The sequence below is a fragment of the Miniopterus schreibersii genome (genome assembly GCF_964146895.1).
Source record: "Miniopterus schreibersii genome assembly, chromosome: 1".
Lineage (NCBI taxonomy): Eukaryota > Metazoa > Chordata > Mammalia > Chiroptera > Miniopteridae > Miniopterus > Miniopterus schreibersii.
In genome coordinates this window covers 145,281,143-145,307,638 of record NC_138101.1, presented here as the reverse complement: position 1 = coordinate 145,307,638, position 26,496 = coordinate 145,281,143, and the positions used below count along the sequence as shown (strand labels likewise).

Below are 26,496 nucleotides of genomic sequence, written 5' to 3'. Positions count from 1 at the left end.
ACTTTAAATTTAGTCTTACTTAGTGGGACCATGAAACATTATGTACCTCCAATATAATATAAAGTACACAGGATCACCTTTTTGGGTATTCTTGCCAAAGTTATTTAAACTGAATAATCTAATGAAATCTCTACCAGCTAACTTCCAGTTTATAGGAAATATGAGGGAGAGTGAAACAAATTAAATGGTTTTATGAAGAAGCAATCAGATGAATCCAGAGTGTGGGAAATGACATTCTGTGAGATAACTGACTGTTCTTTTCAAAAAGTCACTATGAAAAAAATAAATGGGAGGGCACTATTTTAGATTACAAGAGACTTTGGAGACATAACTAAATGCAATGCATTTTTCATGTTTGGACCTTACTATAAAAGACATTTTGGGAATAATTGGGAGAAATTTGAATATGGATTGGGTATTAAATGATATTAGGGTATTATTTTTTAATTTTGTTAGGTTTATTAGTCATATATGGCTAAATAGGAGAAATTCCTTATATTTTAGAATTATATATTAAAGTATTCATGATGTCTTTCATTTACTTTAGAGAACTTCAGCACCAAGAAATAGATGAAACAAGTATGGCAAAATATTGACATGTGTTAATGTGTTAAATATAGAAGATGAGTGTATGGGTATCGATTGTACTAGTCTTTCAGTGACTTTTAAAAAATATATTTGAAAATATTTATAATATAAAATTTAAAATATTAAAAATGGTTTGTGTGAAGGATGCCTCTTTTCAGCCTGAGAGAATATAAGTTGGTTTTGACTTATGTTGAGAACCTGTGGCACTTGGATTCTTCTTCATATGCTTTTTTTTTTCTCTCTCTCTCTCCCCGACCTGTCCAGCCCTCTTCGAGTCTATGCACAGCAACCAGGCCTCAGATAGTGCATTTTCCCCACCCTGTACTCTTCATTCACCTACCATGCAACTCCGGCAGCGCTCTGAGAAGCCCCCTTGGTGTAAGTAGTCCTTTTGGAACTGCCTAGACAAAGGCCGAGAGGGATGGAGGAATTGGTGAGTGAGAGACCTGTCCCTTAAGGGAAATGAAGATGAAGGTTGAAAGGCCAGGATTAACAGTCAGGGAAGCAGTCTCATCTGCCTCTTCCAAGATAAAGGGAGGATCTGTTTACTTTGTCTTGTCACCTCTGACCCCCATTCCTGTTCTATCTCATTGGGGAGGCTCCTAAAAGATAATTGTCCAGAGGGTCCTTTGGGGAGGACAGGATGGAGACTTCATTCTTCTCAGATCCCCATTTGGTTTCTACAGCTTCCTCAAATAAAGATGACTTGGGAGGAAACCTGGATATATAGAAAAGCTGGGAGAAGAAAAATAGAATGTGCTACTACTTTCTACATGGTCTTCCTCTCAAGTTGTTTGTTCTCAGTTACTAGCTCAAGTTGAAGTGCTGCTTTTTCCCATCTCTCCTTTATCATCTCTAGCCTATCACTAATTACCTTGTGAACCTTGGGGCCACAGGGAATTCTTAGAGTAATTGTAGGGAGGGGGAGATACCTGTGGTAGAGGGGAGATAAGGGCCAGAGACACCAGTGATGGAAAATCCTCTTTTTCATCTTGCCTCTAGGGAATAGCTAAAATCAGACATGCCTTGCACTATTTTACTTGGGTAGGACTTAAGCAAAGATTCATATTTCAGCACTGGGGTAAACAGTGGTTGAATTTTGCCCTTCTTCTGGCAACCTGTGCAGAAGAAACTTTCCTTCCTAACACCGAGAATTCTCCCCCTGAATTTCAGATTATCCTACCCTCATCTTGTCATTGTCCCTTTTACCTCTCTCCTGTAGCGTTTATGGTTCTGTGCCCTTCTTGTCCCTCTCCTGCTTATGCTTCTGTCTGACCTCTTTGATTTGCCTGAATCAAACCACTAACTGAACATTAAGGCTACTTCTACCCTTGAGTGAATTCATTTTATAGTTTTTGGGTTTTTTTAAATTTCAGTATCAGGTGTATAGCATCATTGTAAGCAGTTTCAGGGTCTGTCTCTCTGCCTTAAATAAGCCTTGTTGGCGCAAAACCATGTTCCCCTTTTTTTTTCTTCTTTGCTTGAAGCATGCCTCCTGTGATTCTTTACAGAAAAGAGGTTGCTGGCATACCTTAAACTTAATGACTGATTGAGCCTTTGTATGCTTGGGCTTGCCAGCTTTCCTAGGTTCTCTTTGATTACAAGATATTCAGGTGTCCCCTATTTCAAAAATCTATAATTATTGATAACAGAGTGCTTTAAATATAAAGTTATAATACCATCAATAATATAATATTTACAAAGGGAAAAGTAGATTAGTCCCCTACTAGAGATTAATGAAGAAGTAGAGGTTGGAGTAGGAATTGTCCCACAGTGTAATTGAAGACTCTGCAGCCTTCATTTTACTTCTGTCAGGACCTGGGAAATTAGTTTTTATATTATATATGTATATAATATCCACAAACCTGTAACAGCATATGTCCCAGTACTTATAGGGTCTTAACTTTGGATCCATGGATGGATTTCAGGGTGAAGTCTATGAACCCCAGGAATTATATGGAAAGATAAGTGTGACTATTCATATGTACATTTTTCTGGTCAGATAGTCCATGACTTTCATTAGAGTTTCAAAGGGGTCAGTGCCCCCCAGAAAAGTTAATTAAGAAATGCTGCCATTTAGAGATTCCATGGTGTTCTTCCATCTTTAGGTAAATCATTCTCCTTTCTATTGTTGATTCACAAGGATTTTCTACATTCTTCTGTTTACTTGTATCTTGGGCTATAAACAGTGATTACCTCTGCCTCAGAAATACTTTGATTGCTTTAAAGCAATGATTCTTAACCAAAGATGTACATCAAATTTAATTGGGAGTGTTTCAACAAAATATATTGCCCTCATCTCCCTCTTCACCCCACACCTTTACCCTAAACCTACAGAATTAGAATCTCCGGAGATTCTAAGTAACCCTAATTATGAGGCACTGGGATAAAGTGTTCATATGCTTCCAAAGTATGATTGAGAATTTGGAGTTGGGAGAGGGATATATTGTGAAAGAACTGGATGAAGTGGGCCTCAGCATGCTCTCCTGAAGTCTTAGATGTACCTTAGTGCTACTCCTGTAGTATATGTTTGTCCAGAGCAACAGTTTCTGAGCTGGGCTAACTTGGGAGTCTCTGCATAACTTAGAATTCAGACCTTCTTTCCCCAAGACATGAGTAATATAGGCCATCTATTCTGCCTGACTTGGTCTCCCAACTTTGCTTTACAGACAGCAGTGGCCCTTCCAGCACTGTGTCCAGTGCTGGTCCATCTTCCCCTACTACAGTGGATGGTAACTGCCATTTTGGCTTCAGTGATCAACCCTCCCTAAGTTCGCACATGACTGAAGAATGTCAAGGCCTTAGGATGCACCAGGAGATCCCTGGGAATGGAGCACAAAATCTCCTCATAGAAGGAGGAGAGCAAGAGCCTTTTGAACTAAATCAGTCTCCACAGGAACCACCTATGGAAACCAGCCAACCATGCCAAGAGGTTGCTGAGGAGGACAGCCAGCCATGCCAACATGTCCCTGACATTAGCCAGCCATGCCGGGAGGTCCCTGACAACAGCCAGCCATGCAAGGAAACACATGATGATGTTAACCAGACATGCCAGGAGGTCCCTCAGATCAGCCCGCTGTGCCAGAAGGGCAGCCAACTGTGCGAGAAAGTTTCTGAGGAAGCTTGCCAGCTTTGCCAGGAGAACCCTGAAGAGGTTAACCAGCCATGCCAGGGGACCTCTGTGGAAGTTGGCAGGATGGTCCATGGGTTTCCTGAAGGGATTGGTGGCCTGGTCCAGGAAATCCTTGTGGAAGTTGGCAAGCCAGCCCAAGAGATCCCTGAGGAGCTCAGCCAACCATGCCAGTTTTCTTTGGAGGTTGGCAGACTGGCCCAAGAGGCTTCTGCAGCCAGTCTATTGTCTCAGGATATCCCTGAGGTTGATACACCATCCCAAGAGTTCCCTGAGGAGGGTGATCTACAGGTCCAGGAGGTCCCTGAGGAGGTTAATCAGCAGTCTTGCGTGGTTCCTGAGGTGATTGACCAATTGCCTGGAGAGGATGCTCCCCAAGCCCAGTATCAATCTAGTGATCCAAACCCTCAGAGCCAGTCTCTAGCCCATGACCAAAACTTACCCCTTCCATCAGCAACATGTGATTAATCATTTTCTCATTGGTGGTGTTACACTATACCAGCCATTTGAGCTAGCAACTTTTTCTGTTGGCTAACTCACCTGCCAGCGAAAGGCCTTGGACCTTACCAGAGATGTCTGAGGAAGCAGTCCTCTTGGCATGAAGCATACCTGTACTAGATGGAGCTGGGCTGGTGAGGGGCCATTTCCATATTCATAGAAGCTCTTGGCTCCTCACCAAGCCATTGGTCTTGAATAGGATTTCTTTTGAGAGGTGGGCTGGTCTATCATTACCCAGCCTCCTCAGAGAATCCCAGGAAATTCCAGATTGTTAAAGGAAATGCCTGTTAATTGCTTAAGAACTCCATCCGGGGACAATAAGCACAAAAGGGGACTCCAAGGTCTTCACTTTTCTGGGGAAATATTCACAAATTCTCAAAGTACCTTTAGACCATATGTGCATTCAGGGGGACTCTTATCTTTGCTAGCACTCCTCAGGTGGGCCCAGGATGGCTGTCTGAAATGGCAGGGGTGGGGGAAGAGTCCCCTTCCCAAACAAACATCCATCATGGCCGCTAGTCTTTAGACTGGGCTTATGGGTATTTCCATATCATCCCCAAGTGCCCTCTCTGCCCCAGTCCTGTTCCTTTGGGCAATAGCTCTATGGAAAAATAGGTATTAGATTGCTGTGAAAATTTCAGAGTAACTACTTAAAATGCTCTGGGGGTTCTTGGCCAATCTGTGAAGCTAGGCCTCCTTTTGTTGTGGGCTTTTTGGCTTAGGAGATGCTGTAGTAGAGAAAATCAGGTTCTATTTTAAGCAATCAGCAGAGATCAATATTGTATAGACATGAGCAAAGATTTTATATATATATATATATATATACACACACACACACACACATATATATATATATATATACACAGACATATATATATTTCTGTAGTAGTGTCAGGGACAGACTGGCCAAAGAACAAACACTCCAGCGTCCCCAAGAGGTTTGTCCTTATATCATTGTGTCTTTAGGGCCAGGTGTGATTATGAAGCTTTTCCCAAAGATATGGGGGTGGGTAAGAGGGGTAATGCTGTCATTGGAATGGGGGGCCGGAACATTATGAGTGCTCAATAAATATGAAATAATGAGAATGGTGGTAGTGGTGATGATGTCGTTGTGAACTCAAGAATGAATGTGACTATAAGTCAGTTATGTCTGTGACTGAATTAATTCGAACTAGTCAAAAGCCTTTGTAGTTAAACAGGAATGGGCTATAAAAATATAGAGATCAGGCATCCCAGGAGGTCCCTATGGCAATCAGCCCACCATCCCAAAATGTCTTCAATGAGTGTAGTATTTTGGGGAGAGAGGTTCTATCTCTGTGAAACACCACAGGGTACACAATGCCTTTTCACCAGGTCCTTGGAATCACTCTCAATTTTTTACTCCAGTGCTTTGGAGTGTCAGGAGGAATCAACAGAGGGGTATGTCTTTTCTTTAACTCCTTGACATCTTTACATTGGGAGAACCCAGAACAGTAAGAGGGCTGGAATATCCCCCTCCCTGCTCATATATTCACATTCACAACTTGGCCTCTCCTGACATACCCAGGACATATAAAGGGTTTCACTGCAGGGGGAAAATCCAACATTTTACTCCATGAAAATCCTGACTGCACAAGTGAGAGGTGTTTACAATCTCAACAGGCTCTGGATCTCTAAGGGCCCCTCAACCCCTTACCTCTTTGGTGTTCCCCTGCCCTATGTATCTGATTCTGGTTATTCAGTCCTCAGCTTTTGACCCCACAGAGATTCCTACCCCTCTTCCCTCCCTCAAACCAAATGTATGTCCCCACCGTTGGCTCAGGTATTGTCACCCATTTTCAGAAATTATGCTGGCTCTTCATATCCTTTTCTCTCTTCACACAACCTATGTTCTCTGGCTTCCCTGGGTCCTGGAATTGCTTTCAGTTGTCGAAGACATTGAGATAAATGACTGTGCTTGGAGAAGCAGAGAGGAAGCCAGGGCCCAGCAACTAAGCAATATATGGAGTCAGAAAAAGCCTAAGAGTACTACAGCATCTGTAATGAACTTGATTTATTGTTAGAGTTGAAGGCGGCTCCGTTACAGCAGCTGGGAACTAGAGCAGGGAAGTGTGGGGAGGAGCAGAGCACAGCAGCACGGGGAGGGTGGGAGCTAGGGAGAACACAGGCAGGCTCACTTTGGTTTCCACACAGTCACTTGGCAGAGAAGCCTGACGAACGTCTGGATTTCTCAGTCCAGCAGTAGTCTGGCAAGGCTGCTCATTGGCTTGCTTGGGGTGAGGTCCTCTCCTGAGATGGTATTTTCAGCCTGTTTTCATCTCACTCAGTAGGAGTTAAGCTTTTTAGCTAAGCTCCCTCTTCCTATCTTTCCTCCCTCTCCTTTCCCCCAAGTCCTCTGGCATGGCCTCCACCTCCTAGATCCTCTCTAAGAGTTTGGGGCTGGAAAGGCAGCCAGGGTTCCCATTTCAGCTGCAGGATGGCATAGTGGAATGTTGGAGTCACACATTGCTGGGGTGTCAAATGTTGGGATGTCAGGCAGTGGCTTATTTTTAACCCATTACACACCAGGCCACAGTAGATGACCACATGCAGAGAAGCCAAGCAGGGGATGAGAAGGGATGGGGATAATTGGAATGGGTAGGTGAAAACTTCAAAAGGTCAGGGAGCTTGGAAAATTCTGGGTTCGGGGCTGGGCTCTCCTTGCCCCTTTGTGCTGCCCAGTAGGCCTGGTCTGGGCACAGCTCTGGGATGTGAATGGTATGAAGCAGGGACTGGGAGAATAAGCTCCTTTCTTCTCTCACCAGTCTGTTGGTCAGAAGAGCTTCAAGTTTTGGGTTGAGACATTCAGATACAGAGGGAAGCAGTGGGACAGTGTAGCAGCGGTGCACCCCTAGGCCCCCGCTGGAACCCACACCCTGGTGGGTTAAGGGGATGGGAGGTGAAGGGTGCAGCTCTGGGCACCTCACTGACAGTATCCTGCCCCAGGTCACATAGTTACTATTGGAAATTCTTCCTTGGGATGCTAAATAAATAGATTGCAATAAAGTGGTCCCTGGGGTTTCAGATATGATCTCCTTCTATGAGGGAGGAGGTTGCGCTCTGAAACACATCCTCACTCCCCCCCCCACACACACAATACCAGCATTTGGCAGTGCTAGGAGAGGGTGTCACTCCAGAGTTCTCAGGCATCAGATGACCTCCTATCCTAATTTTGTACCCTCCCCCTTTCCTATCTGTTACCTCTGCTTTTGCGACTCCTTTCAAGTATGGATGAGGGAAAGGGACAACCCCTATCATTTAGCCCAATCCAAGTCCCCACAAGACATCCTGCCCCCCACCCTCTCCTTCCCCAGCTCCCATGTCCCCCAACCCCAAAGGACTTAGCAGTAGCCATTCTCTAAAGGAGCTGGGGGAGCAGATCCTTGGGAAAGGGAGAGTGGTTCTTTCAGAACTCAATCTTGCAGGCTGGGAAGGACTCATCCTGCATGACCACGGTGCTGCTGCTAGCCAGGACCAGGACATTCAGTTGTTGCTGCTGCTCATGAGTCTGCTGGTACCACTCACGAGTTACCTCTGTGTCATGAGTAGGGATCAAAGTCACCTAGGAGGGAGATAAGACATGCTGGATGTGAGAATGTGACAGGAATGTATGTGAGGGGGGTGGGACACCTGATGGTCCAGGGAGTAGTCCCACTGCCCATAGAAAAGACTCAGTCCTTTTATGAATAGACTGTGTTCCACTATTGCCTCTGAGTAAGCTTTGACCATACTACCTCCTTGGCATCCCTTGCCACTCACCTGAAGATTCTCCCCCCATTGGGCCTTGCCCTCCAGCAGGGCATCCAGCACAGCCCGGCTCGGCTCGCCATTGGCAGGGTCATTCCCACTGACCACATAGTAGGATGCACGCACTCGTCGGAAGAAGTCAAGGTCAGCAGTCTTGCCACTGCAATGATTCGGGATATAGGCAAGATCCACATATACAGGGGGGCCAGAGCCGCCCTTGGAACCCAAGGCCACTGTAGAAACAAGTCAGGACTCATTGTAGAGGGAAAGTAGACTGCTTTTGGCAACCTTTTCCCTCCTTCCCTTCCCCCCATTCCTGCCACACCCAGTTCCAGTCCACAATCTCTCCTACTTTTCACATCATACTTACTTGGTCCTGCCTTGAGTCCGCTGACTAGGCCTTTGGACATGGGGCTGTGTCCATCCTTTTCCTCTGCTGGGGTGACCTGGCTTGCAGTGCTGCGTGGCCGGGGCGGGACCCGGGATGCTCGATCTGCAGGTCCTTTACCAGGGGTGGGTGAGCGTTTTCCCCGAAGATCCAGCCGCCGGGCAGGAGATGCTGGTTTAGCCCGGCCTGGGGCCCTGCGCCCTACTCTCCCCTGTGCCTTCTCCTTTTCCCGTAGCCTCTCTACCCTTCCAGACTCTGTGCTGAGCCCCTCAGGATCAGCCATGCACACATCAGGGCGGGGAGGGCATGGGCGGGGGTCTGGCTGGGGGAGAGGAGGTGGGTCATGGCCAGGCCTCGGATGGTGAGTTCCACTGACCCCCCCAGCTTTGTCCACAGGCAGGAAGTCCCCATCTTCATCTGAGTCGAGGGCTGCCTCAGCTGTGATGGATGGACACTCCTCAGTTTCTGGTGGAACATCAGAATCTGACTGTGAGGAGCCTGAGTCGCTAGCTGACGTCGGGGGTGTCTCATCTGCCACAGGATATGGCCCCCCTGTGGCCCCAGGGCCCGCTGCCCTGCGCCTACCCCCTCTCCCTACCAGCTGAGCTTCCTCAGTTGAGAGGTCACTGTCATTTGTGGATTGGGGCAGAGGTGGGTTCAGGAAGGATGGTGAGAGCTCCCCGCAGTGAGACCGGGGCTCAGAGGCACATCCCTGGGGCCCAGCCTCCATCTTAGGGGAGCCACTTCTAGATGGGCCGCCAGAGTTCCCTCCAGGACACAGTGGCTGCTCAGGGGAGAGCAGAGTGTCAGGCCGGGAGCTCCTCTCAGCTCCCTCAGGCCAGGCCCCACGTTCCCAGGCAGGGCAGCCCTCAGCCCCTTTTTTCTCTGCCTTCGCTGGGGCAAGGCCTGGGGGTTTGGGGCTGGTTTCAGTTGGACCATTGGTGGCACAATCCCCAGAGGGACCCTGGAAGGAGCTTGGCTTCTTGGTGGCTGCCACTGAGCATTCCAGGCGGCAGGGCAGGGTGCCATCAAGCATGTCTCCAGGCAAGCTTGGAGCTGGAGCTGGAGCTGGAGCTGGAGCTGGAGCTGGAGCTGGAGCTGGAGCTGGGGCCAAGTCCAGTGAAGCTGGAGGTGCTGGGCTCAAAGGAGTAAGGTCCCAAATGCTGTGGGCAGTTGCTTCCATTCCTGGGATCAGCTCTACAGACTCCTGTTCTGCAGCCTCCAGACCGGGAGGGAAGCGCTCAGCCACACTTGAAATCACAGGTGTGGTAGCTTCAGAGGAGGAGCCTTCAGACAGGGCTGGTGAGGCAGGTCGTGGCAGACTAGAGAGGAGAGGGGCCCCAGGAGAGCTGGGTGATGGGAGCTGGGGCAGTGAGGAGTCCAGGCTGGGGGCCTTGGTCACTTCTAAGTACTCATCATGCCGGGCTCTGGTGGGGGGCCCTGGAGCCAGTGCCAGAGCTCGGTCTCCAGAGAAGGCAAGGGAGCCACAGGGTGCCGAGCGGGGTTCAGCTGGAGAGGGCAGCTGTGGAGGAGCTGGCTGCAATGAGGAGAAACCAAAGGCTGAAGCAGGGAAGTCCAGGCTGGGTGGGGCAGAACCCAGGCGTGAGTCCAAGGAAGGACCAGTACGTGTCTCACTTTCAGGCCACAGTTTAGGGAGCCCTGCAGGGATGGGGTGAGGGGGACTTGGGGACTGGGCCTCTTTCTCTGGCTGCTCCAGAGCCCCCTTTTCTAGCTCTGAGTCACTAGTGCTATCATCCCAGTGACTCTGGCCTGATTCCTTGGGGGATGGGGTTTTCCTATCTGGTCTACAGCTCAGGATGTTACCATTAAGATGGGGGCTTGGGCCTTTACTCAAGGGGATAGGAGCACGGGGAGGTATTGCAGGGGGAGTGAGGCTGGGCTCCACACTTAGCCCTGGATCAGGCTCCTGCCTAGGTGGTAAGGTGGGTCCCGCCAGAGCTGCATAGCTGAAGGATGGAGTGTCGAATTGGAGGCTCTTGGGTGAGACAGGAGACGAAAGCTCCTTCTCTGCAGATGTGTTTCGGCCAGCAGCCTCCTCCTTGGTTGAGATGTGTGGGGGCCAATCCCCGGCTGCTCCAAGAGGAGGTTCCCTAGTGGGGCACGCAGGGCCAAGCCCAGTAAGCATCATCTGCTCATAGATGTCCGCGTACTGGAAGCTTCTCTCATCAGGATAGGGTGTGGGCTCTCTCTGCTCTGGCTCAGTCTGCTCAGGCTCCTTGGTAGCATGGCTCTTGCTGGCCTCTGGGACCTTTGAGCTGCAGGGGCTGCTGTCAGGAGCCCCAGCCTGACCTTCTTCTTCCCTTTTCCCTTCAGCCTTGAGGTAGTCCTTCCCAAGGGGGGAGTATGGCCCACCTTCCAACTCAGCTGCCCCCTCCTGCACTGCAGCCACCACACTGTCATACTCGGCTGTGTCCCAAGAGAAGGGCGCAGGAGTGTGTGGTGCAGGGGCAGGGGTTGGGGGAGCTGGAGCTGGGGAGAGAGGTGCAGGGGGCAGGGGTCTGTCCTTGGGCACCCACGGTGGGATCTCAGCCAGCCATGAGGGGGTGGTGGGTTCATTCCTCACGGATGGCATGGTCTTAGGCTCTGGGACAGGGCTCTCTCGTCCTGGGGCTGGAGGAACCCTATGTCCAACCATCTCAGGTGGGGAAGCTGGAGGAGAGATGATCTCAAAAGGAGAGCGGATAAGCTTATCTTCTTCCTCTGGTGGCAGCCCAACTGGGGACTCAGCAAGCCACCGTTCTACCTCCAGATCTTTTTGCGATGAGGGCTCCTGGAAACCCTTGAAGTCTGAGGCCCAGGGACTCTGGGGCATGTGCTCCAAGGGGGGCACTTCTTGCTCATCATCTGGCCCCTCGTCGAGGAAGGTGCTCTCTCGCTCCTCCGTGTACCGTGGCTGGGCCCCCTGGCCATCCAACTCATGAGGGAACCAGACCTTCCGCTCACAGCTCAGTTCTCTCCAGTATGTGTCCCGCTCCAGGTGTGCATCCTCTCTGCCCCTCCAGTACCTGTCCTCCTGCTCAGAAGATGTGTCCTCCCATGCCCGGGCAGGCTCTTTCTGATCTCTAGTCGGCTTCCTTCCGGTTGGAGATGTTTCTCGCCACTCCTGGACGACATCCTGCTCCTTCCAGTATTTCTTTTCCTGCTCTTGGACGTTGTCCTGCACTGGGCTCTCTTCTAGTCCCAGAGCTTTGGTCTTTTCCAGAAGAGCTTCTTCCTTCTGTTCCACAGCCTCAACTTTTTCTGAAGATTTCCCCTCTAGGATCTTCTCCTTTGGTTTCATGGTTTTCTCCTGCACTGGGCTCTCCTGCTCCTGAGGTTTGTCCTTCTCTTCCAGAGCCTTATCTTTCTGTTTAAGAGCAGTATTGTTCTGTTCCAGGGCTTCATCTTTCTGTCCTAAGGCCCAGTATTTTTGTTCTAAGGCCTGATCCTTCTTTTCTAAGGACTTGCCCTTCAGTTCAGAGACGTTGTCCTCTGGAACCTTGTCTTTTGGTTCTAAGTCTCTGTCTTTTTGTTCTAAGTCTTTGTCTTTTGGTTCCAGGGCCTTGTCTTTCTTTTCCAGGACTGTGTCCCTTTGTCCTAAGCCTCTGACTTTTTGTTCTAAAGCCTTATCCTGCTGTTCTATAGCCTTGTTCTTTTCTTCCAGAGCCTCACCTTTCTGATCGATGGCTGTATCCTTCTGCTCCAGAGTTTTGTCCTTCTGCTGTAGGCCTTCATCCTTTGGCTTAGGTCCCTTGTCCTCCTGCTCTGAGGTTCTGTCTTTCAACTCTGGAACTTTACCTTCCCATTTCATGGCAATGTCTTCCATGGCAAGGCTTGGCAAAGACTCAGGACTCTTGGTGAGGGAGCTGTCGGGTGTTAGAATGTGTTCACCAGGGCTTGTGATCACTTCAGGTGAGTGCTTCCCATTTCCCAACAGTGTCGAGTGAGAGAAGGAGCTAGGAGGTACTTTTCCATCAGGGCTCTCATCTGAGATGTCTGTCTGTGCAGAGTATCCAGTGTTCCCATCTGTGGGAGGAGACACTGTGGCTGCACGGGGTTCTGGAATAGACACAGGGTCCAGGTGCTGAGAGGTGTCCTCAGCCTGCATCAGAGGCCCCTTTTCTTCCTTTCCAAGGCTTAGTTCCCCAAACTGGAGGGTACCAAGACTTTCTGGAGACAGCTGCTTAGAAGAGATATCCAGAGAGGTCTCCTTGCTTGGACTCTCTTCTGAAAAAGAAAGTGACTGGGTGTCTTCTGGAGATACCTGTGGCCAAAGGTCTTTGTGTAGGTGCTGCTCTGTCAGGCCATAGGGAGACCTGGGGATGGCTTCCTGGTTGGCAATGTCTGGGGAGACCACGCTGAGGACAGAGAGGGACTCTGCATCATCAGGAGAGAGGCTTTGATCAGGAAATTGGAGCACCTCATCTTTCTGAGGTTTGCCAGGTTCTTGGAGTGATGTCCTCAAATCTCTCAGAAGGGCTTCTGTTCCCAGAATTGTTCCTGTGGGCTCTCTTGCCTCCATAGTCTCAAAGACTATTGCTTTATCTTGTTCTGGCAACAGTTGGATGGTGTAGCCTGTATGTTCCCCAACAATGCTGATGGCTGCTTCCTGGGCCTGGGGGCTCCTGGGAGGAGGCACCTTTTCCCTCTCCTTTAGTGTGTCCTCTTCAGGCCCTGGCTTGACTGTCTCCTCTGCAGCATCTTCCTTCCCCACACCTGGTGTGTGCCTAGCATCTCCCCAGGAGCCTGCTTCCTGAAAGTCCTGGGGCTCAGACTTTTCTTCCACTGGTGACTGATGAAAGGGTGTGTGGGTAGCACTGGGTGGGCCAGATGGTGGAGGAGAGGCCATCTTCACTGTGCTGTCATCTGGGCTGAGGCAGCGCTCCTCCAATTCTCCGAGGGCTGGTTCCCCCGGAGATAGGGTATGCCCGGAAGCACCAAACATCGGGGCTCCATATTGACTGTGAAGTTTCTCAGATATCTGTACATTTGTGCTCTCCTCTTCCTTTTCCACAGCTCTTTCTCCAGGCAAGCCCCTCCCTACAATCTCTCCTTTCTTCTCTGACTCTCCAGTCACAGAGAAATCCTCACAAGGTGGGGATTTAAAGCCCTTGTCTTCTTCCAGTGAGGAGGTGGGTGAGATGGTACCAGCCGATGGCACATAGTCCAAGCCCTGAGTGGCTTCTGTGCGGGAGGATGGGATGCTTGTGACTGTGTCAAGCAGCAGGGAACTCTTGCCTGTCTCCTCTGTCTGGGGAGCTGTGAGTGAAGCCACAGACTGGTCCTCAGCCACAGATGTTGCAAAGGAAGAAAGCTTGTCACACTCAGTGATTGAGGTAGCTGAGGACACATGCTCCTCTTCAGCCAAAGGGGCAGCCACCATGTTGGGGGGGTAGGTGAGTTCAGTCTCTGGTGCTCCAAAGCCTTTGCTGGAGGTGACAGGAACAACACTGTCTGCAGGCTGACTAGCTTCAAAGGGGCCAGGATCTTCAGGCCCAGGGAGGTCATATGCACTTGTAGGGAATCTAGGTGGAGCTGGGCGCTCCTCTGGCTCATCATGGATCTCCTCATCTGAGATGGTCTGCTCTGTCTCTGAGTAACCAGGGATTGTCTCATCCTGGATGTAAGAGACATGCTCAGTGGCTCCTGCAGGTGTGGCCAGGCTGCTTAGGAATGATGAGGTCTCCTTCTCAGGGGCCTTGCCCTGGAGTCCCAGTTCCCGTCCCCCAAGAGCCTCCCTGACCCTTGGAGTTACCTTCAAGGCTTCCTGCATATGTTTTTGGTAAAAACCCTCGGCCTTTGTTTCTTCCTCTTCCTCTTCCTCTTCCTCTGAAGGGTGCAACTCCTCCATTTCCTCTAGCTCCGCCTTCTCTATCACATCTTCCTTTACCTCAGGTTCACTGTCCTCTCTGGCTTCTGTTCTGTCAGGGAACCTCTCTGTTTCCTTCTGCTTTTTTTCCTCCCAGGTATCTTTCTCTTCCTGTGTTTCAGCCCCAGAGTTCAGGCCTCTATTCTTGCTGCCTTGTTCCTCAGGGATGTCTGGGACAATCTTTTTCTCCTTTATCACAGGCTTTTCTTGTTCCAGCCCTGGGACAGGGGGTGGTATCCCCAGGGCAGCTGTGCTTTGGAGTCCCTCCCCTGAAGTGTCTTCAGGGAGAGGTTTCTCTCCTAGTCCTATGTCCCTTTGTTCAGCCAGCAATCTCCTCTCCTCACGCTTCATCTCCTCAAAGTCCAGTGTGAGGTCCTCTGGTGAAGACAGGGCCAGCTCCCTGTGCCCACTGACTGTTGGAAGTGGTACAGCCCCCTTCTGGGCTGGGGGTGTCCGGGGCTCAGAAGACAGCTCCTTCTCCCCACGGGCAGCCCGGCTCTTGTCCATCTTGACTCTACCAGGGGCCTTGGCTTTGTAGAGGGTCTTACGTACCTCAGGGGTAAAGGGCTTCAGGTCTGGCTTGGAAATCTTCTTGACCTCAGGTTTAGCATCTTTCCTCTTCTCCTCCTTCCTGGCATCCTTCTTCTCCTCCTTCCTCCCTTCATCTTTCTTGAGCTCCTTTCTCTCCTTCTTGATCTCCTTTTTCTCTTTGTCTTTTTTCTCTTCCAACTTTGATATCTTTTCTTTCAGGTGCTTCTTCCCCACCTTGTCTTTGATCAGCTTTCGCTTCTCTGCCTTTAATGCCTCGCTCGACTCTGTCCTCACCCTTTCAGGCTTGGCAGGCTTCTCTGGGGGCTTCTCATACAATTCCCTTACCTTCTTCTCTGTCTTGGCTAACTCCTTGACCAGTTCTGAGCGGGCCTCCTTGGCTCCCTCTTCGGCCACTTCCTCGCGTTTGGCCAGCTTGCTCATGGTTGTCTTAGTAGTGGCCTTGAGGCTCTCCTTGCTGTCAGCCCGCTGTTTTATTTTGCTGGGTTTGAGGTTGGTAGGCACAGCCCCAGCAGCCAGGTCTTTTTGTGTGGCCACAGGGTAGCGCAGGAAGTCCAGGTGCCGAAGCTTTTCCAGGCCCTCCAAGATCTTGTTCTGGGGAGCATTTCCTGGAAAAAGCACACGCACTATCTTCTCAGTGGGGTTGGCTGGCAGCCAGACCACCAGAGCAGTGATAGAGGTCAGGTAGGGCACTGAGATCTCAGCCTCCTTTCCATTAGCCAGCACAATGCCTGTCTTAGCTTTGCTATTGCCTGCCCACTTCTGCATGAGGAACTGCATCTCCTTGCTGTCCTTGACAGGGTTGAGGACGTACATGTCCAGCCGGCCCACACCCATCTTGTGAAAGAGGGTCAGAGGCTCAATGGTGTTGCTGACTACACGGTACAGAGGCTCAGCCTGGATGCCCAGGCGGTTTAGGTGCTGCAGAGTGAGACAGGCCTCCTCAATGCTGCGCTTGGCTTTCCGGGAGGCATCAGGCAGCCGCAGCTTATCAGGCACATTGAAGAAGACAACTCCAAGCTCAGGGGAAATGAGGTTCTTCACCCAGTCGCTGTAGCTGCTGGAGCCCTGGGACTGCTCCTCCTCCAGTTCTGCCACTTTGCGCTGCAGGAGTCCATTGATGCCTGGCAGGTTGTCTGCCCCAATGTGTGTGAGCAGCACCGAGTCAATGCGGTCCAGGTGCCGCACCAGCTTCCAGAAGCAAGACTTGCGATCAGAACCACCATCCACTAGGATATTGAAACCATTAACTGCAAAAAGGGCAGAGTCCCCGCGGCCACCAGGGAAGATGTAGCAGCAAGGTTTAGAGAGCTTGAGGAAACCCCCTGAGGTAGGGGGCTCTAGCAGGTCAAAGGGGGATGGCACATCCACGGTCTCAGAAACATACTCGGAGAACTCAGCCACACCATCCATGGTGGGCAGCGTGGGCTCAGGGTTTAGCCGGAGATGCAGGGTCTCTTGATAACTGGATAGTCCCAGATGGCTCCAATCACCCTCCCCTAAGCAGGAAACGGTGAGGAAGGCCTGGATCCCAGGGTCTCTATTGCTGAGCAATTGGGCAATCTAGAGTAATGGGAGATAGAAGACTGATCAGGTCATTGCTGTTGTCTTAATCTGACTCAGATTCAGTCTGCTAATCTCCACCACTCTGCAAGGTAACCTACCTTTCTGCCAGGACTACTGATGGCCAATCAATATGAGATTTTCCCACCCCACAGCTCTAGTTTTATCCCATACTCTGTTCCTCCCAGACATGCAGACATGCAACTTACCTCTGGGTTGTGAAGAACCTGGACAAAGTTTTGATAGGAGTAGGTACCACTCTGTAGGATGAGATCTCCCCCTGGCTCTAAACTCTGCCCACTTAAGATCAGTAGTTTGTGAGCTGATGGGCTGCTAAGTAGATGGTGAACCTAGAATGGAAAGAGGAGAGTGGTCACAGATGTAGGAAACCCAGGGAAGGTCACTGAATGTTCCTGTTTCCCCTCAGTACTGCAAGGACATGCTCCCCACTGGTAGAGACCCACAACACCTCCAGAGTGGGGCTAGAGAATGTAAGGCAGCTTAGATGGCAGAGAAAGGATAGTTCAAAGCCAAGTCCAGGAATTCTTGGCCTTACAGCAGTAGCACTGGCAAGGGTGAGTTACAGCACTTTCAAATCAGGCCCTCATGGCAAGGCACAGGCCCTGGCCTTACCTCAGAGCTGATGCTGTCGGCACTGGGGTTTACCAGGATAATGGTCTCTAGGATCTCACTCTGGTGGCAGAGGGTCCTCTGGCCTGAGGGAGAGATGCAGGGATTTGTATTGAAGAGCATGGGTATAGATTAAAATAGAGAGGCATTTTGCGGGGCTAGAGAGAAAAGAATGCACTATCAGAAAATGGGGCTTAAGAGAAAGAGAAGCCTGGTTAACCTTAGATCCTGTCACTTTGGATACTGCTGAGTAAGGCCAAGGGACTGGCTCCTCTAGTCCTTCCCTTTCAGGGTATCCGCCTCCCCTCTTCCACACAGTCTATCTTCTCCCTCCCTTCATCTGCCACACCCTCTGCCTGGAACTCCCGCCTCAGACTGCCCTGTTGACAAGAAGCTTTTGTCCCTCTAGAGCACCAAGCTCCTGGTGCTGCCTGGGGATGGGGGTGCTCAGCTGGAGGGAGGGCTCCTGGGACATGATCCTCACTCAGCTCTCTCTTCTCTAGCCTGAGCCTGCCTTGGCTTTCATGCCAGCAGGGTGCCTGGAAATAAGAAGATGGACACTTCTGTTCAGTGTCTTCCGACTCCCCATCCTCCTTTCCAGCTCCCATCTGAGGCCAGAATTCCCATTCCAAAAGACTGAAAGAAGTCTGCACTATGCAAACCCTTGGAGTTTTATAGATTCAAAGAGTAGAAACAGGACTCTAACTTTTCAAAAAAAATCTTCACCTGAGGATATTTTTTCCATTGTTTTTCAGAGAGGGAGGGAGGGAGGGAGGGAGGGAGGGAGGGAAACATCACACATCAATTGGTTGCCTCCCGCAGATACCCCACCAGAGTGGGAACTGAGCCTGCAACCAAGGTACATGCCCTTGACTGGAATCGAACCTGGGACCCTTCTGTCCATAGGCCAATGCTCTAACCACTGAGCAAATGGGCTAGAGCAGGACTCTAACTTCTTACTCTGTTCTCTGGTTCCTCAGATGCCAAGCCTGCCATCACAAACATATACCCAATCATGTTGTTGCCACCTCACCTTCACGTCCCCAGGCTCCAGAGAGGCCTGGTTCACTACCCTACAATCCATCCCTGTAAACAGTGTCTCCTCTCATCCTTGCCCCTCTGCTAAGGGCCTTCTGCCATGGAGAGGGGAGTTAGCAGTTCACAAATAAGAAACAAATAAGGAAGGAAAGACTGAGTGCTCCCCAGGCCATAAGACGCCCTCAAATCCCCTATCTACTTTCATTCTCCAGGCTCACATGAGACACCAAGCAACGCAGCAAAGAAGTGGCAGGTTAGACAGAAGATGCCGAAGAAAGATGCTGCCATGCCCTGCTCCTGCCTTTGCCAATTACAGCAGGCAGTGGAGTTACGTTATAAACAGAGAGGTGAACAGATGGCCTGGGGAGTGGGCTGTCTGGAGAATATTGGTGGGAGGGCTCATAATCTTCCACTAGACTCTTCTGTGACCCAGCTCTCTCCTCTTTCTGGGGCTCTGACAAGAGGAGCCTAGGGCCAGGGCCTTTGTTAAGTGAAAGATCCTTGGTACCAGGATCAGACAGATCTGGCAGCAAGGGGCTGCAGTTGCAGCAGCAGGGGAAGTTAACTATGGAGGGTGTCAGAAGATTAAATCCCATACAGGGTGGATGGGACCCAAGAGGAGTTCAAGGGTTCTCTTCTATTCACTCGGGAACTGAGGGAAGCTTTGAGGTCAGTTCAGAGGAAGACAGGGGCAGGGCTGGGGCAGGTGAGGGATATCATGGTTCAGGAAGCAGCTAGTCCTAGGCTAGCTCTAAGGAGCTTAGATTTAGAAGGGCAATTCCTACCCCCCCCCCCCACACACACACACATACACACATTTGAGCTAGGAGGCTCAGAAAAAGAATTATCTGTGGTACGGACTGGTTTGCTTCCTATCTACCACTCCTGCTCCCAATCTAACGTTCCTTGCAGTCCCCTGTTTATAACCACTAGACTTCTCTGATCCCAGTTCTGGTCTTGGCAGCAAGCCCCTCTCCCTCACCCAAGTGCTCTCCCGTTCTGACTGGCAACTACAGGGTTTGCATCCTGGCCCCTCCTTTTCAGGCCTGGGAGAAAGCACTGTTTCTCTTTTGCTCCCCCAGCAATCCACCAAAGGGAATGGACTTGTTTTTCCTTTTTCTTTGGAGAGGACTTCTTGTGAGTCAGGGTCACTTCCCTTGGCCAGTGATGGGGTGGGGGTGGGCTGCGGGTGCTGAAGCTGAGCTGGCAGGAGGGCAGGTGTCTCTGCAGTGAGGCAGAGGGGAGGGGAGCCGCTCAGGCAGCTGCAGTTTGCCGCAGTGTGTGAGTGTGTGTGAGTGTGCGCGCTGAGCTCGGGCTTCAGCTCCGCCCCCACCCCCACCCCAGCATGACAAGTCATTTTCTTGGCTGCCTCTGCATGGGGGGCAGGGAGTGGGGGGGGGGACGCAAAGCGGGAGAAGAAACTGGCTCCTCTGTTCAAGAGCCCCCATCTTGGGAAGAATAGCGGAGATGAGGTGGGGGTGGGGCTGAGACTGGGAACCAGTGGGGTTGACAGGACTGGGAATGCAAGGCAGCTGTTCGGGCGGGAGTGCTCTTAATCTCCAGAGTGGCCTCTCAATCTCCAGAGGGAGCCAGAAACGGGTAGGGGGTTTAGAGTCCCAATCTCAAACTAGTCGCAGGGAAAGGGGTGCGGGGAGCTCACTGCAAATAGGTCGGTCTGTGAAGAGGCGCGAGCCACGTCTTAATGACCCTTTCCTCCCTTCGTTTCCACAGTGTCCCCCACCTTCCCTTACTTGGCAAAAATTCGCTGCCCCGCTCACCCCCAACATAGGAGCAGCTGAGCAATCTAGCAGCTGACACCCAGATACCCTCCCATTAGGTGCATTCCCATAACATCCGCTTTTCCCTCTGATTCTTCTGTCCCTGCCCAAAGACACAGCCTCAAACTCTTCCAGCACCCAGGCTGCCAGACACATTCAGTGACACCACCCTCTACTGCCGCCCCTGCGCTGATGTCTCCCACCCCAGCCCAGCCCAGCCCGAGAGGTAGACTGTCACTGTCTTGGCCTCATTGGCCTCTACCTGGTTCTGGGTCCAGGCTGGCCCCAAAGCCAGTAAAATTCATCTTTCTCCGTTCCCTCACGCTGCCCACCCCGCTGGACCAGTTCCAGACACATCAGATTAGGTATCAACTCCCTTCCCGTTACCCCCATCCCACCTTCCTAGCACAGCATCCCCCATTCCCTTTGCCAAGCCCTCCGATTCCGTTCTTACCCTGGATGTGGAAGGGAGCCCCTCGTGGAGGCTGAAGCTCCGGCCTTAGCCGGCAGCTTCAGGGAAGAGTCTGCAGCACTTGGGGTGGGAGTGGGGGGGGGGGGGCGGGGGCGCTTGATGGCGAGGGCGGTGCCAGGGCGGGGAAGAGGGGCTGGTCCCTGACGAGGCACTGGAGACTTAACTGTTTCTTTGCCTTCACAATGTCAGTGCTCTGGTGCCTCTCCTGGGCTCTGGGGGTTCTCAAGAGCTGTTTAGCAACTCAAAGAGCCAGTGTAATCTGCAATGGCCCACAGGACCCTTCTCCCTCAACCCTGCTTAGTCAAGAAATACTCTTTTAGCATCAGTCAAAAGACCAAAGCCCTGTGCTATAGCACATTGTGGGGGATAGAGGAGGTATGGGCTGCCTGGGCCTCCCTCTTCTCTCAAGAACCATCTGCTGCCTCTCCCCTCAGACCCTGGGAGTGACCTTCAATCCCTGGAGGAACAGGAGACAAAGGGGCTAGGGGCCTGAAAGCATGGAGTAGGAGAGGGGGGCTGCTTGAGCTGAAGGCTGGGGACCAGAGTTGTGCTGAGCTCTGCCTGCGGCTTCTGAGCCACAGCTGCAGAAACCAGGGGAAGACAGAAATAAGTCTCATTTTAGGTTGGAGGGTAGTTTGAAATTCTGGAGTGGACACGTGGTTCTAGATAACCTGGGGTGGGGCATAGGAACTCTGGGAGCATGCAATTCTGTACCAATGCAGCATACTGGTACTAGGATTTCTTGGGTCATTGGGTATGAAGAGGCAGGGTGCTTTCTGCTGGTCAGTGAAAGAGTTAACAGGGACCAAGGAGGATCACCAGCACCCTAGCCTAAGTAAGATTTCTCACTATAGGTCAATTATTAAATGAAACATAAAGTACTCACTCTTTGGATTTAAAAAAATCTTATAATGACTTTATGTTAGGTCCCTATTCTCTCCTTGTCTCTGCACTTTTCTATGTCTCTTTGATGTCTCTGTCTTATTCAGTCTTAATCCTTCTAATATTGGCTCTGTTTCCCTTAGTTTCTACCTCTGTCTCAGATTTAGTGTCTTACTCTAGGATTCAAAGGGAGGATCTGGAGAGCTCTAGCACTCAGTTCCAACCAGGTGATGCTCATGCTCCCACAAAGTCCTTCCCTGCCCTCTTCCTTTCCATCAACCTTCCCCAGGCCTGGCAAACTCCTAAAGTCTTCCTCACATTGACATCCACCTACTCATACCCCAGCACCAGCCCCACCCTTGCCCCAGGCTGCCAAGAATTGCTTTTGAAGGTCAGAGAAGCCAAAATAGTCTCTGCTCTCAGCATCCCTCCATCCCCCCCTAAACTTCCGCCAGAGTAGAGGAGGAGCTGAGTCACCAGTACTGGGGAGAGGGGAGGAAAGGGAGGGGAGGAATCCTTGCTCAGATCAGAGGATGCAAAGCAGCAACATGGTAACAGCCCCATTTGGATAGGGGAAGCCATCTGCAGAGATACAGAACACAAACCAGGCTGAGTCTGGAGCATTGCAAAAGGGAAACATCTCCCTTCTGCAACTTCATACTTATTTCCTCCCACCCCAGATGCTCTATCTCCTCTCGGCTTTCTAGGGCTCTCTGGGGTGGGCTAAGAGGGAAACTTAGACACTGGCTTGAGAACAAAATAACATTTCCCACCCCAGTGCAGAGCCCACCCTTATTCTTAGCTGCTACCCCCAAGGGCCACACCGTGGGCATAGTTCCAGCTCACAGTGGAGTTTTCCTTCAGCTCTCACCCTCTGAACAGCCACCTACCACAACCAACCCTTCTTCACCTGCTGTGTTCCTAGGTTCTGCTGAAATAGTGAGGTGCCTGAGCTCAGACACAAAGTGAGACCCAAAGTCCTGGATTTGACACCTGACTCTACCATTTTCCTAATTATGCAATTAAACAAGTCACTTAACCTCTCTGAAAGTTGCTTTCTAAACTATTAAGTGAGTATAATATCAGTACCATTCTCCAATAATGCTGTGAGGAGTGAATGGCATGAAAGATGAAAAGTGATTCATTCTTAGAATCCTAAACCTGCAATGCACAAATGCCACTGGAAATCTGTCTCCCTTTTGTAGAAGATTTATGAGAGGTCATCTAGGTGATCAGGGAAATCCTAAATCAGAATCTCAAACCAGACTATCTCTAGAGAGTACCCTTAGCTCCCAGGTAAACCCAGAACTGGAATTTCCTACACAAAAAGGACTTCAAGTACTATTCATGTTCCTGCTTTTCCATTCTGCGTTTGTTCTATAATACTTTGAAGCTTCAGCTTTTTGCAGGGGTTAGAAAGGAAGGCTCTAAGTCACCATTGGAGACTGACTACCTGGTGCAAAACTCACTTAGAAAAGCCATTACCAGCAATGGAAACCCCAGTTGTAGAGGCCAATGAGCTGCTCTAATAATTCAGAACGGCTTTCATGTTTAAAGGTAACTGAACTAACACTTTCTGAGCACATCAGTGGTAATGGAGAGAGTCAGACAGAAGACCTCCAGACTGGCCATTCAGCCTGTGGGTGTTAAAGTCCTAGAATATCAATCATGAATCATAAATTATGAAGCCCTCTGCCCAATAGTAGAAGTATCAGAGTGTTATTATTTTTTTTTCCTTTCTTTCTTTTTTTTTCAGAGTGTTATTTAAGCTCAGTTTTCCACTGTCCTAATTGTTTCTGGGTTTTTTCTATAATACTTCGAAGCTTCAGCTTTTTGCAGGGGCTAGAAAGGAAGGCTCCAAGTCACCATTGGAGACTGACCACCTGGTGCAAAACTCACTTAGAAAATCCATTACCAGATTTTACCACTAGAAGGAGCTGCACCACTGACTCTCAATCAGTGCCTCTCCTTTTCCAAGTGTGTGCACTCTCCCTGTCATTGTAGGGTAAATTTTTGTCCCGTTTTTAAAGCATTTTGGCTGAGGGCTTAAGGAGACATGAGAGGGATAGTGTCCCAGCCTGCAGGTTGGCCAGAAAGAATTGTCATAAGGTACTAGCATATCCCTTTGAGCCCATCCTAGCAGCCACCCTTTGCCTGGGAGGCTGAAGGGAGGGGCAGTGTCTGCAGCTGCTCTAGGCTGACTGTTGTTTGTGGGGACAGCTGAAAGAGGAGCCAGCAGGGGTGGGGCTGTGGCTGTCTTGAGCCATGTGGGTTTTTTCCAGGAAATTCTGCACTATTCTCCAGGGACACAGACAGGCCATCAAAAAAAATGTCCTGACCTAAAAAAATTCAGCAGGCTAAAGTAAGCCTTGATCTTGGGTGTATGGCCCTAAACCCCTTGAGGACACCATGGCATAACTCTTTGATTGAAAAGATCTAGTTGGTGTTTATATATCAGTGATTGTTTTTGAGAGGTCCCTGAGAGTAGCTATACATCTCCCTGTAAGCATCTTCTCAAGCATCCTTGCATCTTAATTTAAAGAATGGCTAAGTATTTTGGTTTAAGTTCTGTACATTCATACATCATTCCAGAAAGCAGCCTAATCTCAAGTCTCTGTGGCCTAAAGGACAAGGTTAGAAAATTCAATGTAAATTATTAACATCAGCAGTTACTCCCCAACTTCAATTCAGTCATTAATTTCATCTGCTATCATCCCCTTATCCAATCATGCACCAAAACTCCAAGTGGTAAAACTATTAATTTTCAATCATCAGTGCTAATGAAGGAAGCCAAGACATGCATAATTCTAACTAGAAGGCAGTCTCAAAACAGTGAGTGGCTAACTTCACAGGAAGCCAGTCACATCAAGAAGATGCCAGCCTCACATTTTTTAAATGGTGCACATATTCCTAGGATAATAAGCATTAGTCATGTTCACCTTGTCTTCTCTCTCCAGAAGCATCTCCGGAGGAATCAGTCATCAGGGGAATGACCAAAGATGTGGCAGTCAGCAGGAGGAGAAGGAAGAGAAGGGGACATGACTATCTACTATACTGAATAATTGAGAATCATCTATATAACATATGAATTTGGTCATTTGATGCAGTAACTGTGGAGCTGCATGGATTTTATATTGCATAAAGGCACTGGCGCATGGATTGGTGTGCCAACATTTACCAAAAACATGACCAGAATGCCCAGCACTTTTATAATGAGATGTAGGGCTTTCTGAAGTCTCCCCACAGATACTGTCATGGAATGATAGCTCCTAAAATATTATTTCCTCAAATACCTGAGCCATTTCTTCCACCCAGCAGAATGAAAAACTGCATCCTGTGAATTTTTATCTCAGAGTCAAACCTCAAAGCATGACTAGTTCTTGTAGCAGTAAATCCAGGAGACCCTGCTTCCACCCTGGATTTGATGGTGCTCATCAGCATTTTGTACCAGATTTCTACGCTGTTCTGGAGATATGTTGGCTGAGACAAAGGAGGAACCAGAAACCCAGAAACCCAGAGAGAAGACTGTGCAGTCTGAGGGAAGTTCTAAGCAAGGATCTGGGAAGGCAAGTGGGGGATTCAAGGGTCTCTATAAAGGGAAGCAAGGAGGCTGGGGTACAAAGAAAGGAGAATTCAAAAAAGAGAGTGAATTTGTGATGGTTGGTCATTCATGAGAAGTACCTGGTTTCCTTAGTGCACATCAACAGCTGTCCATAAACTACCCTCTTCTCAGGTAGAAATTACATTCTCCAGGCTGCTTCCACCACCATACCAAGTGTACTGGGTATGTGGGGATAGCTATGGAGCTTTACAACTTTCCCCTGAGGAATTCTTCCCTCCTCCCAGACCCAAGTCTCCCACAAGTCCAGTTCTGCCAGGGAGAGTGGACTTCTGCTCTTCAGTGAACAACTCTCACCCAAAAGAACTGAGACAAATGACACTGGTCCTAACCTTTGACCTCTGAAGAGAAGTGAGCTAGGTGCCGGGTAATGAAGAGCCTCAATTGTTGGTTCAAATCAAAGGATGATAAGTCAATGTTCCAGGAGAGAATCCCTGTGAGAGAAAAAGAAACAAAGAGGGCTCTAGGTAAGGTCTGAAGGGGTAGACTTCAGGGAGACTTCCAAACTCACAAGAGGGGTAAGGAGAGGGAGAGGATAAGGACAGCTGCTATGCTCAGCCTCACTGGTCTTTAGAAAGCTGGTTAGTGCCTGTCTATCTCCCATCCTGTGCCTTTCTTGGCCTTTGCTTGAGTCAGAGGGAGAGGGGCAGAGTTTAGGCTAAACTTGGTCATTAGTGAGTTTGCATGTAGAGTTGTCTAATTGTGATAGAAGTGACACCCAAGGGCCTATTCCCAGATACTGGGGGCTAACTTCCCTGTCCTTAGAACTAGGCAGGATTCTAGACTCCTTCGATGCCCCCCTCCTTGCCTCCACCCCTTGGAGGCTTCCTTCCACCCGCAGGTGGCTCCGCAGCACTGCGCCACTGGCTGGCAGCTGGGGAGGGAGGTGAGGACTGAGCAGCTTGTGGCCACAAAGGTCACTCTCTCAGGTTGGCCGCCCACACTGGGAGATTTGAGACTTGTCCACAGCGTTCAGAAAGCACCCTGTGCCTGGTCAGGGATCCTAAAGAAGAAACTAAGGTAGGGACATGGACTCTTCAGGGGAAGGTGAGGACTTCCAGGACATCTGGACCAAGACACTGCGGGAGAGAGGGTGTGGCCAGAGGGGACCCAGGTGCTGCACAGAGCTCCTTGGCCTCGAGGAAACTGCGGAACGCCACGGGGGGTGCGGGAAGGATGGGGAAACGAGATGTTGGCAGGTGGGAGGACAAGGACGTGTGACATGGAAGATGCAGGCGACAGGGGCTGATGATTCAGATGAACAGGACGCGCGGATTTCAGGAAGTGCACAGTAGGGATGGAGGATGCAGATGTACACTCTGGGAGGTAAATGCAGATGGCGGAGAAGGTCGGGATGGAGGATGTCCCGAGCTCAGCCAGGACAGCGGCTCACCTTGTTCAAGGTGGGCCCGCACGGCTCTCAGCTGACTCTCTGTACCGATATCGCCGATCACGATGAGCAGAGAGTGTTTCCGCAGGTCCCAGTGTGCCGCCGCCACCGTGGCTCCGGCCTCGCACCGCGGCTCCGCGGGGTTTCGAGACTGCGGTGAACCAGGGCCTGGGAGCCACAGCCCAGGACTTGTCTCCATGGTAACGTCGCGAGGCCGCCAGGGCCCAGCCTCGGTCTCCATGGAAACTCCGTTTGAGTGCTAGGCCGGCACGGTCCGCCGCGGGGCGAGTGCGCGCGGTTCTTAAAGGCCGGCGGCAGAAGCCGCTCATTGGCTGCT

At 50.3% G+C, this 26,496-nt stretch overlaps 2 protein-coding genes across 10 annotated transcripts in view; one reads left to right on the top strand and one right to left on the bottom strand.

Annotated features, from left to right (window-relative positions):
- The window catches only part of PPIP5K1 (diphosphoinositol pentakisphosphate kinase 1), a 40,933-nt gene extending 35,672 nt beyond the window's left edge, over nucleotides 1–5,261 (top strand). For all 7 annotated transcript variants that reach the window (XM_081159634.1, XM_081159636.1, XM_081159638.1 and 4 more), the window contains 2 exons: nucleotides 853–966; nucleotides 3,258–5,261. In XM_081159634.1, the coding sequence (XP_081015760.1) occupies nucleotides 853–966; nucleotides 3,258–4,186 (1,043 nt within the window). In that variant the 3' untranslated portion in view covers nucleotides 4,187–5,261. The remainder of the gene's footprint in view (nucleotides 1–852; nucleotides 967–3,257) is intronic.
- A 964-nt stretch (nucleotides 5,262–6,225) lies between these two features.
- On the bottom strand, nucleotides 6,226–26,435 carry MAP1A (microtubule associated protein 1A). Of its 3 annotated transcripts, XM_081154175.1 has the most exons (7): nucleotides 26,163–26,435; nucleotides 25,102–25,203; nucleotides 16,984–17,066; nucleotides 16,560–16,700; nucleotides 8,352–16,350; nucleotides 7,994–8,214; nucleotides 6,226–7,796 (listed from the first exon to the last, which is right to left on the bottom strand). In XM_081154175.1, exons 1-7 carry the CDS (start codon nucleotides 26,398–26,400, stop codon nucleotides 7,641–7,643), a joined length of 8,940 nt encoding a protein of 2,979 aa, XP_081010301.1. In that variant the 5' UTR covers nucleotides 26,401–26,435; the 3' UTR covers nucleotides 6,226–7,640. The 3 variants fall into 3 exon arrangements, with proteins under 3 accessions (XP_081010301.1, XP_081010302.1, XP_081010303.1); XM_081154176.1 differs by lacking the exons at nucleotides 25,102–25,203; nucleotides 26,163–26,435 and adding an exon at nucleotides 20,251–20,337; XM_081154177.1 differs by lacking the exons at nucleotides 16,984–17,066; nucleotides 25,102–25,203; nucleotides 26,163–26,435 and adding an exon at nucleotides 20,251–20,324.
- Between the last annotated feature and the right edge of the window lie 61 nt (nucleotides 26,436–26,496).

What these genes read in the sequence shown, in the direction of transcription:
- MAP1A (XM_081154175.1), bottom strand. Translation starts at nt 26,400, where the DNA reads ATGGAGACCGAGGCTGGGCCCTGGCGGCCTCGCGACGTTACCATGGAG. An exon ending in AGGTTCTTCACAACCCAGAG is followed by an intron (nt 16,351 to 16,559) that starts GTAAGTTGCATG and finishes CCATTACTCTAG; the next exon opens with ATTGCCCAATTGCTCAGCAA. An exon ending in CGGACTCAAGGCAGGACCAA is followed by an intron (nt 8,215 to 8,351) that starts GTAAGTATGATG and finishes TTGTTTCTACAG; the next exon opens with TGGCCTTGGGTTCCAAGGGC.